General features: G+C 41.0%; 2 protein-coding genes across 2 annotated transcripts in view; one reads left to right on the plus strand and one right to left on the minus strand.

Moving 5' to 3' along the window:
- Window positions 1–20,900, plus strand: part of MYO9A (myosin IXA) — a 321,663-nt gene that overhangs the window by 153,921 nt on the left and 146,842 nt on the right. The window contains exons 14-15 of the mRNA XM_008151369.3: window positions 10,022–10,217; window positions 20,282–20,401. Of these exons, the coding sequence (XP_008149591.2) occupies window positions 10,022–10,217; window positions 20,282–20,401 (316 nt within the window). The remainder of the gene's footprint in view (window positions 1–10,021; window positions 10,218–20,281; window positions 20,402–20,900) is intronic.
- On the minus strand, window positions 195–1,787 carry LOC103294951 (D-3-phosphoglycerate dehydrogenase-like). The gene is given in 4 exon segments (XM_054725195.1): window positions 195–247; window positions 250–1,734; window positions 1,737–1,769; window positions 1,772–1,787. Coding segments are annotated over 4 exon segments (1,587 nt in total).

Here is a 20,900-nt window from a genome sequence, read left to right on the forward strand (position 1 = left end):
GTTATTAACCCTTTGCACTCGCTTGCTTTTTTCTCGATTCCTTTATTCTAATGCTAACCGTGTCGAGTCACACTCGGCATCCGAGTGCAAAAGGTTAAAGGGGTCAGACCCACATTAGTGGTGTCAGCCCCGGGAATGTGACCACTCAGTGTTGATCACAAAGCCCCCAAGTTTGGTCCTGGTGAGCTCCAAGGTCAGAAATGAAACTGAAAGGCCTTGGTTGCATGCTGCTTCCAGGTGTTCAGGCTGGCAGGAGGGAGGAGATGCCCATGACGTGCCAGGTCTCCCCATCGGAAACCACTGAGGTCTGGTAGGACAGCAGCTGCACGCCTGCCTCTGCCAGGAGCCCAATCATGGTAGGCAGCATGGAAGGGTTGGAGGGCTGAGCCTGGAACAGGAGCAGGGGCATACCCCTGTGGAGAGGCACTTCAGGTCTTAAGGCAGCTCCGTTGAGTGCCTGCAGCCCAGGTGAGGTGCCCTGGACAAAGCCCACAGCCTGGTAGGGGGCACCTGCCAGGGCCACGCTCAGGAGGCCTTCCCCGCATTCTTGCTCTCCTGGCACAGCAGGGTTATGGGAGGTGGTTACATTGAGGCCGGCCTCCTTCACCAGCAGCTTGGCATTCACCAAGTTCACATCCGCATGATTAGAAGCGTCTTTGAGGAGGCTGACCATGACTGCGGGGCTCAGGCAGTTCCCGGCATTCTTCAGAGATAAGTCCTGCTTTACCACCTGGATGGTCCCTTTGGGGGACCCTGCCCAGGCTCGCATCAGAGTACCCAGAGCTTCTGCCAGACTGATCCAAGGTTTGGTGTGTGGAGAGAAGGCGCTGGTAAGGGCCTGGGCGTTCACAACCCCTGCAAGGGCTATCCCCTTCACCATGTCCACAGACTGGACAGCTATCTCCTCCCCGCAGCAGCTCTGGGCCTCCTGGGTGCTGGTGCCCAGGTGGGGGCAGCTGATGACATTCTCGTGGTCTACCAAGGCGTGGTCCCGAGGCGGCTCCTCCGTGAACACGTCCAGCACTGTGCCCGCGCACTGCCCCGACTGCAGGGCCCAGAACAGGGCGCCCTCGTCCACGATCCCTCCACGGGTGCAGTTCATGCCCACGCCCTTCTTGCACAGGGCGAAGGTGCTGTCGTTCAGCAGGCCTGTTGTGGAGGGCGGGAGAGGGGTGTGCGCAGTGATGAAGTCACAGAGGGGCCAGATCTCCTCCAGGGGCAGCTGCTGAACGCTGAAGGAGGCCGAGACCTCTGGTGAGATGATGGGGTCGTACCCTACAGTCTTCATCCCGAAGGACTGCATCTGGACAGCCACCTCTCTCCCGATCCTCCCCAGGCCAAAAATTCCCAGGGTCTTTCCCTTCAACTCAGTTCCCATGAACTTCTTTCGGTCCCATTTGCCATCCTTCATTGAAGCTGTCGCCTGGGGAATCTGCCTGGCCAGAAACATGATCATCCCACCGCTGAGCTCCGCAGCACTAAGACTGTTCCCACTGGGAGTGTTCATGACCAGGATGCCCTTCCTCGTGGTGGCCTCCAGATTCACGTTGTCCACGCTGGTGCCGGCCCTGCCCAACACCTGGAGCTTCTCTGTTGTGTTGATGACATCCGCGGTCACCTTGGTGGCTGAGTGGACGATAAGGCCTTCGCAGTCCTGCAGCTCGGCTATCAGCTCCTCTTTGCTCAGGTTCTGCTTCTCTACCACCTGCAGCCCTCCATCTTGCAGGATCTTCCACAGCAAGGGTCCAGGCTGTCACTGATGAGCAGTGTAGATTTGCAAAGGCCATTGCTGGAGCTGGCCTCAGGATTGGCACTCTCCCTGGACAGAAACACCTCTAAGCCCCTAGACTTGGTTCTGATTAATCAGTTTCTATTCCAGTCAGCCTCAAAAGCTCCACCTCCTAGGCAGCCATTGGTTCCTCACACTTCACCCAGATTTGGTTCTCATTGGTCAGTTTCTATGCCAGTCAGCGTCTCTGGGCCTATCAACGGGGCCTGATCAGAAAGGCGGGGCTGATTGGCAGCCCTGATGGAGTCCTGGAGAGAAATGGAGGCGAGGCTGCTGGCCAGACTGGGAGAGAAAGAGAGAGGCAAGTTTTGGTCAAAAGCTGACACAGAGGCAATGGATCAGTCCCTGCTTCTCTCTTCAGGCCATTCTCTGGCCCTGATTCGCAGCCCCCTCAGCAGTCAGTGCTGGGTCACCGCGCCTGCAGCGGAAGCAGTCCCCGCCGCCACCTCCAGCGAAGGAGGTGGGTCCTGGTGTCTCTGCCACCTCGGCAGGGGAGGTGGGTCCCGGAGGAGGCGGGTCGCAGAGGAGAGTCCCTGCGGCTCCGCCCAGTGCGAAGGAAGCCGGTCCCAGCATCTCTGCTGCCTCGCACAGAAGAGGCGGGTCACGGCAGAGAGTCCCCGCTGCCTTGCACAGGTCTGGTCGAGCTTTGGTCGTAAAGGTTGTTACACCCTGGCTCTTCATTATAGAGATGATTATAACTTAGTGTTCAAGGTTCTTAAGGACTAGATCCTTTTTTTTTTTATGAGATCAGATCTTAAATGTTCTCACCACAAAAAAGAAATGATAGTTACATGACTTGATGGAGATGTTAATACTACTACGGTGGAAATCACGTTGCAACATAAATGTATCGAATCAACATGTTTACACTTTATACTGTGTTGTATGTCAGTTATAACTTAGTTCAAACAAGATTTTAAAGTGCATTTTAAACATCAACAAAAAAGCTTGAGCTATAACATCATATAGTGAGTTGCATAGTATATAAATCTAAAGTGTATGGATTTCTTTCATGCCCCTTCCCTGCTCATTCTCCCTCACCCAGAGGTAACCACTATTCTACCTTTTTGTCCTTAATTTTACTTGTTATTAAATTTCAGATAATTGGAAATATGCAGCATATACATTTGTATCTGTGATTATTCATCCATATTATCACATAGGTTGAAAGTAAAAGGATGGGAAACAGATATACTATGCAAGCCCCAACTAAAAGAGGTGATATATTTACATTATTATAGGACAAAGTACACTTTAAGGCAAGAAGTATTATTAGAGATAAAGTGGCACATTTTATAACCAATAAAAGGGGCCAGTTCAACAGGAAGACATAATCATCAAAAGTTATATTACTTTATGACTTCATTTCATCATATATTGATCAAAAGGAGAGCAAGAGTAGAACTAGACAAGTCCATTTTTCATAGTAGTAGATTTTAAGACATAATCTCTTAGTATCTAATAAAGTAAGCAGGCACAAAATAAAAAACAAAAATTAAACTGTATTCTCAAAAAGCTGATATAATTGGCATATCATAGGATAACTAGACAGTTTTGGGGTGTTTAGAATTTATTTATTTAAATCTTTATTGTTCAGATTATTACAGATGTTCCTCTTTTTCCCCCCAATAGCTCCCCTCCACCCAGTTCCCATCCCACTCCAGGCCTCCCCCCACCCCCACTGACCTCGTCCATAGTTGTAAGCTCTTTGTCCAATCTCTTCCCGCACCCCCCAAACCCCTTACCCCGAGACTTGTCAGTCTGCTCCCTTTCCATGCCCCTGATTATATTACATTCACCAGTCTGTTCTGTTCATCAGGTTTTTTATTCATTTGATTTTTAGGTTCACTTGTTGATAGATATGTATTTGTTGTCACTTTGTTGTTCATAATTTTTTATCTTTACCTTTTTCTTCTTCCACTTTTTAGAGAATATCCTTCAGCATTTCATATAATACTGGTTTGGTGGGGATGAACTCCTTTAGCTTTTTCTTGTCTGTGAAGCTCTTTATCTGACCTTCAATTCTAAATTATTTGCCCTGAACAGTCTGGCTCAGTGAATGGAGCGTCGGCCTATGGACTGAAGGGTCCCAGGTTCGATTCTGGTCAAGGGCATGTATCTTGGTTGCGGGCACATCCCCAGTGAGGGGTGTGCGGGAGGCAGCTGATCGATGTTTCTCTCTCATCAATGTTTCTAACTCTCTATCCCTCTCCCTTCCTCTCTGTAGAAATCAATAAAAAATATAGTAAAAAAAAAAATAAATGATAGCTATGCTGGGTAGAGTAATCTTGGTTGTAGGTTCTTGCTGTTCATCACTTTGAATATTTCTTGCCACTCCCTTCTGGCCTGCATAGTTTCTGTTGAGAAATCAGCTGACCATCATATGGGTGCTCCCTTGTAGGTAATTAACTGTTTTTCTCTTGCTGCTTTTAAGATTCTCTCTTTGTCTTTTGCCCTTGGCATTTTAATTATGATGTGCCTTGGTGTGGTCCTCTTGAGTTCTTCTTATTTGGGAATCTCTGTGCTTCCTGGACTTGTAAGTCTATTTCTTTCACCAGGTGGGGGAAGTTTTCTGTCATTATTTCTTCAACTAGGTTTTCAATATCTTGCTCTTTCTCTTCCCCTGACACCCCCATAATTCTGATGTTGGTATGCTTGAAGTTGTCCCAGAGGCTCCTTACACTATCTTCACATTTTTGGAATTTTTTTTTCCGGTTGGATATTTTTTGCTTCTTCGTATTTCAAATCTTTGACTTCATTCTTGGGATCCTCTAGTCTGCTGTTGAATCTCTATATATTATTCTTTATTTCAGTCTGCGTATGCTTAATTTCTGATTGGTCCTTTTTCATATCCTTGACGGTCTCACTAAATTTCTCAGAGGTTTCTAGAAGATTCTTGAGTAACCTTATAACCGTGGTTTTGAACTCTATATCCAATATTTAGCTTTCATCCATTTCTTTCATTTGTGACTTGTTTCTTAGTATCCACATTTTGGGTTCTTCCCTGTGTTTGTTTCTATGTATTGTGTAGCTGCTAAGTCTCCTTGAGTTTATAGAGTGGCCTTGTGTGGTAGGTGTCCTATAGGGCCCAGTGGCTCAGCCACCCTAGTCACCTGAGGTGGACACTCTTGGTGCACCCCTTTGTGGGCTGTGTGCACAGTCTTGTTGTAGTTAACCCTTGATTACTGTTGTTGTCACTGGCAGGAATTGACCTCCAGGCCAATTGGCTGTGGTGACCAGCTGTGTCTACACTGGAAGATCTGTTGCACAGGAGACACCTTTATGGGGCAGGAATTGCTTCAGTTGGACTTTGGTGCTCACTGAGTCTGCCTCTTGAGTGTGCCACTTTTGGATGTGAAGAGTTGTAATCTGGTATGGTCTCATACTGACCACTGGATACACTGTCTGGGGCTGCCCAGCAGTAGCTACAGAGACATCTGCATATTCCTCCTCTTTGTTTGGGGTTTGGAAGTGCCCAGACGAGGCCCAGCTGTGAAGCAAGTGAGGCTGCTGTTGCCAGGCCTTGGGCCTTCTTTTGGAAGCTCTGGGGCTCCCTGACCCAGCTGCAGTTTGACAGGCCATATGCAAAAGCCGATGCGCACAGCTTGGGTGGGGTTGTAAATTGGGTGGGGCAGGGTCTCTGGGAATCACCAGGGTGGAGCAAACAGTAATTGCTGCCAGTCAGCCCTGCACTGGAGAGGTCCCCGGGTCTCTGCATCGCGCCCCCATGCAGGAACAATGATCGTTGCGAGCACCTGAGAGAAAGCCGCCCTCGCATTCCTGTCCCAATGCCAGACAATCCAGTTTCTCCCGGTATGTATCCGGGTCCCCCAGACTCTTGCCTGGCCTTGGAGGTCAGAACAAGCGGGAGCTTGTATCTCCCTCCTGATTAAAAGAGCAGCACATCCAGGTGCCTGCACTTTCTGTGCCTCTGCACCTCTTACCAGTCTCAATGCGCTTTCTTCTTCACCTCTCTAGTTGTGGAACTTCCACTCAGCCAGCTTTCCGGCGGTTCTCTTCTCAGTGGTGGTTCTGCCTTTTAGTTGTAATTTTGATGTGGTTGTGAAAGGCAGCAAGTATAGGTGTTTACCTATGCTGCCATCTTGATTCTCTTGGGTGTTTAGAATTTAAATAAAATTCTTTTGAATAACGTATGAGTCAAAAAAATCGCAATAAATTGATAATATTTAAAATTGAACATTAATGAAAATACAACATATCAAAATTTGTAGGATGCATTTAAAACAATGATTTAAAACTTTAAATGCATACATTATAGAGAATGATTAAAAAGTAATTATTTAAGCTTCCATGTTAAGAAACTAGAAAAAGAATAGCAAAGGACCCAGCAATTCCACCTGGGTAATTATCCTACAAAACCTAAAACACTGATTCGAAAAGACACATGCATCCCTCTTTATTACAGCATTACTTACAACTAGAGGCCCGGTACATGGATTCGTGCACCAGTGGGGTCCCTTAGTCTGGCCTGTACCCTCGCAATCTGGGACCCCTCTGGGGATGTCGGACTGCTGGTTTCAGCCCGATCCCCACAGGCCAGGCCGAGGGACCCCACCAGTGCACGAATCCGTGCACCGGGCCTCTAGAATGCATGTAAGATACTTCGTTAATCTCTTCCGGCTCTCTCCCCTCTAAAATCCATCCGTCTGTTCCATGTTTCCATGCCTGTGCATTGAGCGTCTGCCCCCTGGTGGTCAGTGTGCATCATAGCTACTGGTTGAACAGTCGTTTAGGCCTTTATAGAGAGAGATAGCCAAGATATGGAAGCAACCTAAGTGTCCATCGATAAACAAATGGATAAAGAAAAAAGTGGTGTGTGTGTGTGTGTGTGTGTGTGTGTGTGTGTGTATACATATATACATAGTGGACTATATGACTCAGTTATAAAAGAGAATGAAATCTTGCCATCTGCCACAATATGGATGGACTTATGGAATATAATAATATGTGAAATGGGTCAGTCCAAGAAAGACAAATGCTGTGTGATTCCATATATGTGAAATCTAGAAAATAAAATAAGTGAATAAACTAAAAATACTCATAGATACAGATAACATTTCAATAGTTTCCAGATGGGAGAGGCATTGGGGGGCATGGGTGAAAAATGGGAAGGAATTAAGATGTGTAAATTGCTAGTTATAGAAATAGTCACAGGTTGTAAAGTACTATAGTAACTATGTATGGTGTCAGATAGGTACTAGACTTATTGTGGTGATCTCCACAGGTTGAGAACCCCTGCTGTAGAGCCTAAGACCATCGGAAAACACAGATATTTACATGACGATTCATAACAGTAGCAAAATTACAGTTATGAAGTAGCAACAAAAATAATTTTATGGTTGGGGGTCACCACAACATGAGGAACTGTATTAAAGGGTCGCGGCATTAGAAAGGTTGAGAACCACTGACTTAGGAAGTTATATTAATATTTAATCAATAGATTGTATACCTGAAACTAATATAATATTGTATGTTAACTGTAATTGAAAAGTAAAAAAATATTTTAAAATACCTCAGTAAAATAGGAGAAGGAAATAAGGGAAGAACAGAGATCAGTACAATAGAGTGCAGATATACAGTAGAGAAACTGACAAAGTCAAAAGTCACTTCCTTAAGAAGATAACAGAAATAATTTAAGTAAAAGGAATAAAAAATAACTAAGTATTGAAAAAATATTCACAAATTATAGATATCAGAAATAAAAAAGGAGACTTAACTACATAACCTACAGATATTAAAAGGATGTGAACATATTTTATCAACAAATTTGACAACATAGATAAAATGGAAAAGTCGATGAAAAATGCACATTACTAAAACTGACATAGGAAAACTTGAAAATCAAATGTTTGTTAAATGATTTGAACCAGTAGTTTAAAACTTTCCACAAAGGAAATTCCAGGCTTGCCTTGTTTTAATAGACAATGCATTCTTTCAATTTTGAAATGTGGAAATGTATGTTAGACTTAAGAAAGATTTGAGCTGGAAAAACAGATTTGGGCCTTATCATATAGGTTGTGCTTTAAGCCATCATTATGTTTGAGATCACCTGGTGTAAGATGATTGAATGAAAAGAGTACGTAAGACCAGATGATAAGAATTTCTAATATGAAACCAGCAGTGGAGACTGAGAGGGGTAGCATAAAAAGTAAGTCGTAAATCACAAAATGTGTTGTTATAGAAACCAAGAGAAAAGAGTTTCAAGTAGAATGATGTGACTAGTTTATGAAATGTATTTAGAAATCTAGACCTGTATAGACAGAGAGACAAGACCATTACATTTGGAAAACGAAGGTCTCTATCAATATTTGACAGTCATCATGGTAAAGAATTCTGGAATTTTAGGTTTTACAGTGTAGTTATAGAATGGGATGGTCTAGGGGTAGTGAAGATTGATATTTCAATTCTTGCACTGTTACTTACTATGTTTGACTTTTGGCAAGCTTCTGTACCTCTCCGTTTACCTATCAATGAAGTGTGGCTTATACTTGATTCTACTGTATTTAGTAAATGATAGAATTGAGTAGGTTATGTATAGTGTTTAACTTAGTGCCTGACATCTTGTCTACACTTGGTAGGTATTAACTAATGATGATGATGATGTCAGTGGCGATGTTTTGGATTTGAAAGTTATCAGTTTTACTAACTTTTATCATATATACAAGTTTCAAGAATAAACTGTTTCGTGTACTCACAACTGTAAACCTACATTTGCCCCACCCTTTACTTTTAATCAAAGGGTATTTAGGGACAAGTCAAGGACCAAGACTTCTGCTTATTTGCCCCTTTTTCCTGTTCTCAGGTGAACAAAGAAGAATTAGGAAAGGAATTCCCTAAAAGTAATAGGATGAGCCCAACTGCCTTCTGGACACGAGGGTAGATGACATCATATTAGGCATGTTCTTCATAGAATTTCGAGTTAGAGCTATTTTTTAAAGCTGAACAAACTTGTAGTGATTTACTCCAAGTTTTGATCCTTCCATCTGGGTTTGGTTATAGCCAAATGTCCAGACTCTACATATCAGTCTGGGATCTCCTTCAAGTAAGCTTCTTGCCCTCCCTATCATTCTTTTCTCTAGTCTTCTCCATATCAGTATATGGCACCTCTATTCACCTAGTTACTGAAACCCCAAATATAGGTGTTAAATCTAATTCCCTCATCATGCCCTAATCCACCAACAAGTCCTTTGTCTTTACCTCCATAACATATCATAAATATGATCGCTATTTTTCCTTTCTATTCATACTACCAATGTAGTCCCAGTCACTGTCAGCTCTTACCTGGAATGTTACAATAGCTGGTCTCCCTTTTTCTATTCTTTGCACAATTCATTCCCTCCACAGAACCAAATGGTGTTTAGAAAATACCAGTTAGCTCATGTCATCACCTTTCCAGTGACTTGCCTTTACACTTAAATAAAATCTAGACTCCTAATTCAGGTTTATGTAATATACATAGCCTATTTATTTGTCTAATCTTTCACAAAACTCATTGCCTAGAATACCCAGCCCTTGCTCTTAATGCTTTTCTCCTAACTTGTTCAAATATTCATCACTTACAGGTAGTAGATGTTCCCCTTGCTTGGAATGCTGTTTCTGACCTTCTTATGTCTGATTCCTTTTCATTATTCAGCTTTCTTGTCATTTCATATGGTATCCTTTCAGAGAGGTCTTCCTGACCAAGGTTTGTCAAGTGCAATAAAATTGTGGAATATACTTTCTAATTCAAATGTAGTATAGAATCTAATAGTTTTAGGATTGAGTGGGACTTTATAGAACACGAGAGGCCTGATGCATGAAGATTTGTGCAAGAATGGGCCTTCCTTCCCCTGGCTGCCGGCACCGCCTTCGCTCTGGCCGAGGCAGAGCTGCCTTTCCGCCTTCCCATGCTGCCCAGAGGCCTGGAGCAGCTGGGGCGGTGCGGAACACCTGCGTCATCACCCCCCCCTTGTCCTCTCGGCATCTGCGTATGCAAATTATCCCACCATCTTTGTTGGGTTAATTTGCATACTCACTCCTGATTGGCTGGTGGGCGTCGTATGGTCAATTTGCATCTTACTCTTTTATTAGTGTAGATATTTTGTTAAGTTAGATACTTAGAACAGAAATCACTTCAATAGTCCTTATTCAACTACTGTTCAAACATGTGACCAATTATCTTCTTGGCTTAATAATTTTATAAAAAATAACACTGGTATTTTTTTCATATAGGATTTCCGGGAAAAAAATACAGATCATATGCGCCCTGACATTGTAGCTCTTCTGAGAAGTAGCAAAAATGCATTTATCTCTGGGATGATTGGAATTGATCCTGTATCTGTTTTCCGATGGGCGGTTCTCCGGGCCTTTTTCAGAGCTTTGGTTGCTTTCAGGGAAGCCGGGAAGAGACACATTCAGAGAAAAACTGGTAAGCAGTAATATTAGTATTCTACCATGTTTCATTTTCTAATTTTTTACTTCTATAAGGAGACAATAATCTTATGCCATTCTGTTTTCTTACCATACCCTAACATCATGTTTCAGATATCATTTGTTCTGGTGAACTTCATATAATTGAATTAAATAGATATGTGATGTATGTATGTGTATATGGGTTGGTACTTTTTATTAATAAACACCGATAGGAATAATGAGTGTAAAGCACCTGGTATTTAGTAGACACTCAGTAAGACATTGCTACGATTTTTAAACAAAAAGGGAAATGTAATTATTACTTAAGTATATAGAATTTGATATCAATATCTTTCTCTGCTTCTTATGTGATAGTTTTTATTAGAAATGAAACAATTTAATGTGGAAGCATAAAGCAGGAGTCAGAAAATTAGGATGGAGGTAGTGTAGATAGTGGAGATAACCTGATTTAGGTAATCAACCAAATGTCATCGTTTCTCTTGACTGATTTTGCAGCTATTAGCATTATTTCTTGGAGTGCTACTGCTGCCTTTAAAATTGTGAGGGTAAAGTCAGATAATACATGCAAAGTATCAGTTTATGACTTTTTATTTATTTACTGGTTCTAGAGAGATAGGAGCGGGGAAAAGAGAGAGAAAGAAAAACATTGATTTGTTGTTCCACTTATTTATGCATTCATTGGTTGATTCTTGTATATGCCTTGACCAGGGATTGGACCTACATCCTTGGTGTATTGGGACGACGCTTTAACCAACTGAGCTACTGAAGTATTAGTCCCCCCACCCCCCCTTACCCTTAACTCAGTTCATTGGATTTTACCTTGACATTTAGAAATGGTTAAAGCAGGTTACTTTTTCTGTGTGCCTCTCCCTTAAATCGTAAAATACCTGTTTCACATTCTGTAGGAGGGCATCTTCATAAGCCCTTGTTAACTACTGCAATCACACTAATGCTTGCTGTAGTTCTAGTTCATTGCTTTGTTGTGTGAGCATTTTCTAATATATATGTAGTCATTTTCTGGCCAGAGTAACTTCAATAGAAGTATGGTGGGTACACCTGTGTTTTTAGGACTCTGAGACTTATATGGCTTTTTGGCATGTGCACTACCAGTAAAACTTTTAAATTCAGCATTGATATATTTCAAATGAATAACTATTTGGAAGGTTTTATTTCTAAAATGAAAGACAAAACTAATTTAATTTTCATTTTTCAGATTTTCATGTGTGTAAACTGGCCTTTGTAGATAAGGGAGAGTTATAGTTGTATGTTTTTTTAAGTAAAAGGAATATCTTAAATTTGCTTTGCCTTTTGCAAAGTTATTTCTAAGAAGTTATATTACAAAAAGGCTTAAGGCAAAGTGTTTTTCTTTTAATTTAAGATATGTTTTATTTATTACAATGGACATCAATTTTGAAAAATTTAAAGTTGATTAAATATCCTTCTAAGATGTAACAAAGAAACATTTCTTCTATTTACTATTACATATATTCTTTTCTAAGAAGATTATTTACATTGTATGCTCCTTTGACATTTAAAATATTATTTGTGGAAGCTGGTTGTATGTGTATAATAATTTATACAAAGACATTCAGTGTTACTAATGATCAATAAATTGAACCTGTATTACCTCTGCTTTCATAATTTCTAGATTCTTCTAGTTTTCTAATCTAGTTTTTCTTCCTGGCCCATTGAAAGATTTTATTTTATTTATTTATTATTATTATTTTTTTAATATATTTTATTGATTTTTTACAGAGAGGAAGGGAGAGGGATAGAGAGCTAGAAACATCGATGAGAGAGAAACATTGACCAGCTGCCTCCTGCACACCCCCTACCAGGGATGTGCCCGCCGCCAATGTACATACCCTTGACCGGAATCGAACCTGGGACCTTTCAGTCTGCAGGCCGACGCTCTATCCACTGAGCCAAACCGGTTTCGGCAAGAGATTTTATATAATAAACTCTCTTTGAAAATTCCTTTATTCTGGGACATAACATGCATACAGAAAAGTGCACAAAACAAAAATGCATAGCTCAGTGAATTGTCAGAAATGAAAACACCCTTGTAACTACCATCTAGGTTAAGAAAAAGAATATTGCCAACACCATAGACTTCCCCCTAGGAGAAAGTTTTTAAATTGTACTTTTTATGAAGGAAAAGAAAAACTATAGTTTATTTGCATTTTGAGCAAATGACTCAGCAGATATGTTATTAAGAATGATTGTATTACAGTGTATTAGTGTCAGGGTCAGCATTTTTGCTCTCTCTACACCACTTACCATCTACTATTTTCTGGTGTGTTTGAGGTAAAAGGATACCATAAAATAGAAATTGTAGCATTGCAAAATAAAAACTAACAGAATAATTAAAAATGGATTAAGTAGTAGATTCAGAACATTTATAAAGACTGAAAATAGTATGCAAACATATTATTCTTTTAAAATTTAATAAATCTTTATTGTTCAGATTATTACAATTGTTCCTCTTTTTTCCCCCATAACTCCCCTCCAGCCGGTTCCCACCGCACCCTCTGCCCTTACCTGCCGCCCCCCCACCTCCCACTGTCCTTATCCATAGGTGTACGATTTTGGTCCAGTCTCTTCCCGCACCCCCCACATCCCTTCCCCCCCGAGAATTGTCAGTCCACTCCCTTTCCATGCCCCTGATTCTATTATATTCACCAGTTTATTCTGTTCATCAGATTTTTTTTTATTCACTTGATTTTTAGATTCACTTGTTGATAGATATGTATTTGTTGTTCATAATTTTTATCTTTACATTTTTCTTTTTCTTCCTCTTCTTAAAGAATACCTTTCAGCATTTCATATAATACTGGATTGGTGGTGATGAACTCGTTTAGCTTTTTCTTATCTGTGAAGCTCTTTATCTGCCCTTCAATTCTGAGTGATAGCTTTGCTGGGTAGAGTAATCTTGGTTGTAGGTTCTTGCTATTCATCAATTTGAATATTTCTTGCCACTCCCGTCTGGCCTGCATAGTTTCTGTTGAGAAATCAGCTGACAGTCGGATGGGTGCTCCCTTGTAGGTAATTAACTGTTTTTCTCTTGCTGCTTTTAATATTCTCTCTTTGTCCTTTGCTCTCGGCATTTTAATTATGATGTGTCTTGGTGTGGTCCTCTTTGGATTCCTTTTGTTTGGGGTTCTCTGTGCTTCCTGGACTCGTAAGTCTATTTCTTTCACCAGGTAGGGGAAGTTTTCTGTCATTATTTCTTCAAATAGGTTTTCAGTTTCTTGCTCTCTCTCTTCTTCTGCCACCCCCATAATTCTGATGTTGGTATGCTTGAAGTTGTCCCAGAGGCTCCTTACACTATCTTCATATTTTTGGATTCTTTTTTCTTTTTTCTTTTCTCGTTGAGTGTATTTTTGCTTCTTTGTATTTCAAATCTTTGATTTGATTCTTGCGATCCTCTAGTCTGCTATTAGATCTCTGTATAATATTTTTTTATTTCAGTCAGTGTATGCTTAATTTCTAGTTGGTCCTTTTTCATATCCTCGAGGGTCTGGCTAAATTTATTGGCCTTTTCTAGAAAATTCTTGAAAAACCTTATAACCATGGTTTCGAACTCTATATCTAGTCGTTTGCTTTCCTCCATTTCTTTCATTTGTGATCTGTTTCTTTGTCTCTGCATTTTGGCTGCTTCCCTGAGTTGATAGAGTGGCTTTGTGTGCTAGGTGTCCTCTATGGCCCAGTGGCTCAGCCTCCCCAGTTACTTGAGGTGGACACTCTTGGTGCACCCCTTTGTGGGCTGTGTGCACAGTCTTGTTATAGTTAAGTCTTGATTGTTGTTGGTATCACTGGGAGGAATTGACCTCCAGGCCAATTGGCTGTAAGGATCAGCTGTGTCTATGCTGGGAGAACTTCTGTGCTGGAGACACCCTTATGAGAGAAGATTTGCAAAAGCCTCTGTGCTCAGCTTGGATGGGGCGGAGTCTCAGGGCGGAGCAGACAGCATTGGTTTCCCGTCAGCCCTGCCCTAATAGGCCCCTGTGTCTCAGTGTCCCGTGGTAATCGCTGCAAGCACCTCTGAGAGAAAGCCGCCCTCAAGTTCCACCCGCTGCCAGACAGTCTAGTTTCTCCCCGTATGAGTCTGGGTTCCCAGAGTCTTACCCAGAACTGCAGTTCAGTGCAGTCGGAAGCTTTTGTCTCCCTCCCGCTTGAGAAAGCCAGCCGTGTACTTCGTTGCCCGCCCTCTCCACGCAAGCGCCTTGGTACCTCTGCCTTCCACAGTTCCTCTGAGTCTCAGTGTGCTTTTCTCTTTCCTGACAGTCCAGTTTCACCCCGTATGAGTCTGGGTCCCCAGAGTCTCGCCCGGAACTGAGTTCAGCGCAGTTGGGAGCTTTTGTCTCCCTCCCGGTTGAGAAAGCCCGCCGCGCACTCAGTTGCCAGTCCTCTCCGCGTGCGTCTCAGTACCTCTGCCTCCTGCAGCTCCTCTGAGTCTCAGTGTGCTTTTCTCTTTCCTTCTAGTTGTAGAATTTCCACTCAGCCAGCCTTCCTGTGGTTTTGGATGATGTCTCTTTTGTCTTTTAGTTGTAGTTTTGAAATTGTTGTGCGAGGCAGCAGTTTAGGTGTTTACCTATGCCGCGATCTTGGTTTCTCCCCCAGTATGCAAACATATTAATGTGAAACAGGAATTGGAGGTTATTTAAGCAGAAGCAGAATATATGGACATCTAGATAGAAGAAAGAGGATGTAGACTGCAAAAGTACAATATCACTTCTTTTGAGTCTGTCTTTATAAAAACTTTAAATGGAATCTTAGTTAATTGTCAACAAATATCCTTACAGTGATCCCAAAATCCTGGATTTTTATAATTATATTTATTTACTTAATATATTTTTACTGATTTCAGAGAGGAAGGGAGAGGGAGAGAAAGATAGAAACAACAATGATGAGAGAGAATCCTCTATTGGCCGCCTCCTACATGCCCCACACTGGGGATCGAGCCTGCAACCCGGATTTATGCCCTGACCAGGACTCGAACCGTGACCTCCTGGTTCATAGGTCGATGCTCAACCACTGAGCCATGTCGGCTAGGTATAAAATCCTGGATTTTTAAAAGAAATTCCATGACATTTTTTTTCTTCATGAAGTCAACTGAGCAAAGATGGGAATATCGAATTAAAATCTTCTTTTAACTGTTATTTTTATTTACTGATTGATTTTAGAGAGAGTAAACGGAAGAGCAAGAGAAACATCAATTTGTTGTTCCACTTATTTATGCATTCATTGGATTCTTGTATTTGCCCTGACCAAGAATCGAACCTGCAACCTTGGTGTATCAGGACAATGCTCTAATCAACTGAGCCACCCACACAGGGCTTAAATGTTGTTATTGTTGTTGTTTTTCAATAGACTTTCAAATTAAATGATAGGGCCATTTTAAGGCCCTTAAATAAAAATAAAGCCAGTTTATTTTTTTTAATGAATAAATTTGTTACAGTTGTGGAATGTGTGTTAAAATGATCAGGAAATCACAAAATGTTCTTAGTGGTGTCATATAAGTAGGCAGTGTGAGTGAAGCCACTGGAGTTTTATTGGTTTCAGGCTTGTAAAGATGTCTGTCTGTAATTATTAGCTGGACACTACACTACACTGAGAAGATATTTTCATGGTCACATGTGACAAGGAATGCAAACTTTACAGCATTAGTTCAGGTAAGTCCTAAGTAAATAGCAACAACTACAAGAAATAGCAACAACAGCATATCCTGGGAAAAAGAAGGAATCTAATTTTCAGAGTTACCATGTTACATTATTTAAAATGTATGGTGTTCTTCACAAAATTATAAGACATGCAAAGAAATAAGAAAATATGAACCATGCACAGGAAAAATAAATAAATAGAAACTGTGCTTTAGGAAAGCCAGGCATTGAATTTACTAGACAAAGCCATTAAACTATTCTAAATATGTTCAAAGACCTAAGGCAATCATACCTGAAGAATTAAAGGAACCTTTGAGACAATGTCTACTGAATAGAGATTATCAAATATATATGTGTATGTGTATATATATTGAAGTGAGAGAAAAAATACAATAACTGACATAAAAATTTACTAGAAGTGTTCAATAGAAGATTTGAATAGGCAGACTTCAGAATTGGTGAACTTGAAGACAAATCAGTTGAGATTATCAGGGTTAAGGAACAGAAAGATAAAAGAATGTAGAAAAATAAACAGAGCTTCTAGACCTGTGGGACACTAAGAAAGCATACCAACTTCTGGGAGTCCAGAAGGAAAGAGGAGAAAGGGACAGAAATAATATTTATTTCAAGAAATAATACCCCAAATTCCTCAAATCTGATATGTAATATTCATAATCTACATATTCAAGAGCTTCAATAATCTCTACACACCAAGAATCTCAACAGACTACAAGGAGGGTGAATTTAAAGAGATCCAAGTTCGCCAGCCGTGAGCCCAGCTTCTGGCTGAGCGGCGCTCCCCCTGTAGGAGTGCACTGACCACCAAGGGGCAGCTCCTGCGTTGAGTGTCTGCCACCTGGTGCTCAGTGCACATCATAGTGACCGGTCATTCTGCCATTTGGTCAATTTGCACATTAGCTTTTTATTATGGTGTGCCGGTTAATGCGGATTTTTTTCAATAGATGGAATTACACATATGTTGGTATATATGCTATTGGATATGTATGCTATTTTGTTGTATTGACAACAAACTTCAAAACTTCATACATCAAATTTGCTGAAGATGTTAACATCATAGATATTCTTACGCTTATTATGAGGTCTCCATAATATGTCGAATTTCATGCCAAAAAAAAGAGCATTTGCGGGAAGTTTTAATTCATTATTTTATTTTGAAGAAAAGTGCTGCTGAAAGTTATCGTATACTTCGGGAAGCGTATGGTGAATATGCTCCATCTCAAGATACTTGTGAAAGCTGGTTTAAATGCTTTAAAAGTGATGATTTCGATGTGAAAGACAAAGAATGTTCAGGTCAACCAAAAAAGTTTGAAGACCAACAATTACAAACATTATTGGATGAAGATACGTGTCAAACTCAAAAACAATTTGCAGAAAGAGTAAACGTTGCTTAGCAAACAATTTCCAATTGTTTACAAGCAATGGGAAAGATTTAAAGGAAGGAAAATGGGTGCCACATCAACTGAACGAAAGACAAATGGAAAACTGAAAAGTCATCAGTAAAATGTTGCTTCAATGGCACGAAAGAAAGTCTCTTTTGCATCGAATTGTGACTGGCAATGAAAAGTGGATTTATTTTGAGAATCCCAAATGCACAAAATCATGAGTTGATCCAGGTCAATCATCAACATCGACTGCAAGGCCAAATCGCTTCAGAAAGAAGACAATGCTCTGCGTTTGGTGGGATCAGGAAGGTGTGGTGTATTATGAGCTTCTAAAACCAGGTGAAAACGTTAATAGTGATCACTACCGACAACAAATAATCAATTTGAGCCACGCTTTGATCGTGAAACGACCAGAATGTGCCAGAAGACACAGCAAAGTAATTGTGCTTCATGATGACACACCATCACACACTTCAAAACAGTTAAAGACACGTGAAAAGATCTTGCCTGGGAAGTATTAACCCACCCGCCTTATTCACCAGACCTTGTGCCTTCAGATTACCACTTGTTCCGATCGATGGCACATACACTTTCTGAGCAGCACTTCAAAATGTACGAAGAAGTGGGAAATTTGGTCTCTGAATGGTTTGGCTCAAAACAAGAAAAGTTCTATGGGGACGGTATACCTTAAAGATGGGGGAAATGTGTAGCTAGTGATGGACATTACTTTGAATAAAGCACTTTTGATGTTTCTCTTGAAATTATTGTATTTTCTTTGATTACAAAATCCGCATTATTAACCGTTACACCTGGTATACAGTGGGTCCTCAGGTTACGTCGGAAATCCGTTCCTCCTATGTAATACGATTTTCCCCGAAAGTCGGAACCCACCTACCTATGCACCTACGCCACTCAAATGGAGCACATACACAGCAGGAATGAAGTAAAACAGTAAAAGAATTTAAAAGAAAGATAACAATTCCTGACCTTTACTTGTGGTAAATAAATAATAAAAAACATAAAGCACATATGTATATAAGTCAAAATGGTGGAACTTTTTTTTTTTTTTAAATAAATAAATGGGAGATGGTGATGTAACCACAAAACAACATACGTTGAATCCGATGTAACCCGGGGACTGCCTTTATAGGATAACCAAAAGGTGGCAACAACCCAAATGCCCATTAACTCGTGATTGAAAAATCAAATGTGGTATATCCATAAAATGGAATTTTATTCTGCCTTATAAAGGAACTAGAGGCCTGGTGCATGAAATTCGTAGGGGATCGGGCCTAAGCCGGCAGTCAGACATCCCTCTCACAGTCCGGGGCTCTTGTATTCTGGGACCCCTCACTCCTTACCGCCCACTTACGTTGGAGGTGGAATAGGCTTCCACCACCACTGCTGTGCTCGCCAGCCTTGAGCCCGGCTTGCTGCTCCTTAGCGCTGCCTTGGAGGCAGGAGAGGCTCCTGCCACCGCTGCTGGGCTCACTAGCCGGGCTTCTGGCTGAGCAACGCTCCCCCTGTGGGAGCGCACTGACCACCAGGGCCAGCTCCTCCACTGAGCTTCTGTCCCCTGGTGGTCAGTGCAAGTCATAGCGATGGGTGTTCCTGGTCATTCCGCCGTTAGGGTCAATTTGCTTATTACCCTTTTATTATATATGATAGACTAGAGGTCTGGTGCATGAATTTGTGCACAGGTGGGGTCCCTTGGCCTGGCAGATGATCGGTGTCCATTGGGGCTGTCCCGCACAGTCCCAATTGGGGCTGGCCAGCTGCGGGGAGGGACTGTGAGAGGTTGGCTGATTGTGGGAGGGTAGCTGTGGGAGTGCACTGACCACCCGGCCAGCCACGGGAAGGCACCACAGGAGGGTGGCAGTCGCAGGAGGTTGGCCAGCCACAGGAGGTTGGCTGTGGGAGTGCACTGACCACCAGGGGTCAGCTCCTGCGTTGAGCATCTTCCCACTGGTGGTCAGTGTGCATCATAGCTACCTGTTGACATGTTCGGTCGCTTAGGCTTTTATATATATAGATATGCACCAATGGAACTTCAGTTCATTGTTTAATTTACTTCTATCTGGTAACTATTCACTTTTGCTTTTTAAAGGCAAGGTACTTAAATTTGAACTTAATGGCATAAGTCTAGAGATATTCTCTAAGTAAATGATACTTAAGTCCCTCCATACCTGGAAAACCTGTATTCTCTTTTAAATTAATTTATTGCTAATATTTATGGCACTGAAGCTCCCCCTCACCCCCCATTATTGCTTGAGTGATTCATTGGTTCAGCAACACTAATCTGGGGCTTTGGTCCTTACTTGAAAGTGCTCTCTTTCCTTTCCCACCAGTAGTTGATTCTGTCTCACTTTATAAGAATTGGTGGTGAGGTACAGATTTTTTAGCTTGTTTTTAGATTTATAAATATACAGAAGTGATGCTGGGATTTCCTGCTCTGTGGTGCTTTTCTGTTCACTCTTTCAACATTGACACACTTGTTGGAATTCCTATAAGTGCTGTTAATTGCAAGATTTGTGATATAATTGTTTAACTTTTGGTAATTTGTTTTGGATAAATTTCTCTTTGGGGTTCATCAGTGTTTCTTGCATTGTTGCCAACTATATGCCAATTATATTTCAGACCTGAAAAAAATGAGTCAATTTAAAAAAAAAGTCTAAACCATACCAATTGTTTTTGAAATTTCCATACCAGTTGTATTTTAAATTGGAAATTATTAGTATGGTGCTAACTTCCAACACTTTGAGTACTGAAAAGGATATTTTGATTACTAAAAAGGACCTTTATTTTTTACTGTTATTGTTGTGTAATTTCCTCAAATTAATTGGAAAAACCATTCACCTTTAACTCCTATCATTTGATATGTTTTTATATACTCGAAGAAAGTTGGCAGCATTGTCCTTGATTATCAATTGGTTTGGGCTTATATAATGTCTTTTTCTTTTCTCAATTTTTTTGTTTTTCTTTTGCTTCCTAAGGGCATGATGATACAGCGCCATGTGCAATTTTGAAAAGTATGGATAGTTTTAGCTTTCTCCAACACCCAGTCCACCAGAGGAGCTTAGAGATTCTGCAGAGATGCAAGGAAGAAAAGTACAGTAAGGCTGAAAATCCTGATAAACTATGTCATCATATATCCATTTGGAAATGGAAACCAAGAGCATTCTACACCAGGGTGGGGCATAAATTATATAGGCAATATGACCTCCAGAATCCTTTGACCAATTGTTCTCAGGATATTTTTAATGAAACTTTAGTTTTTTCTCTTAAAAAAGTCGATATACCTGTTTTTTTAATTTGAATGTCTGTTTGCTTGAGTTTTTAATTACATTTTGTTAAAGACTCTGAATTGATTTTTATTTTTGTCTTTAAAGTAGCTGAGTGGTGGGTAAAAATAAATAGTGATTTTCTTTCCTGCTGACTTTTTTTTTTTTAAGCTTTATTGAAATCTAATTGAGGTAAAACAAACTGCATGCAAAAGCATAGAGTTTGGTAAGTTTTTACATAATATATGCACCTGTGAAATAATCACCACAAGATGATTAATATATCCAACACTGCTACAAGTTTCCCCTTTCAAATTCCTGCTGATTTTTA

The sequence above is a fragment of the Eptesicus fuscus genome, chromosome 2 (genome assembly GCF_027574615.1).
Source record: "Eptesicus fuscus isolate TK198812 chromosome 2, DD_ASM_mEF_20220401, whole genome shotgun sequence".
Taxonomy (NCBI): domain Eukaryota; kingdom Metazoa; phylum Chordata; class Mammalia; order Chiroptera; family Vespertilionidae; genus Eptesicus; species Eptesicus fuscus.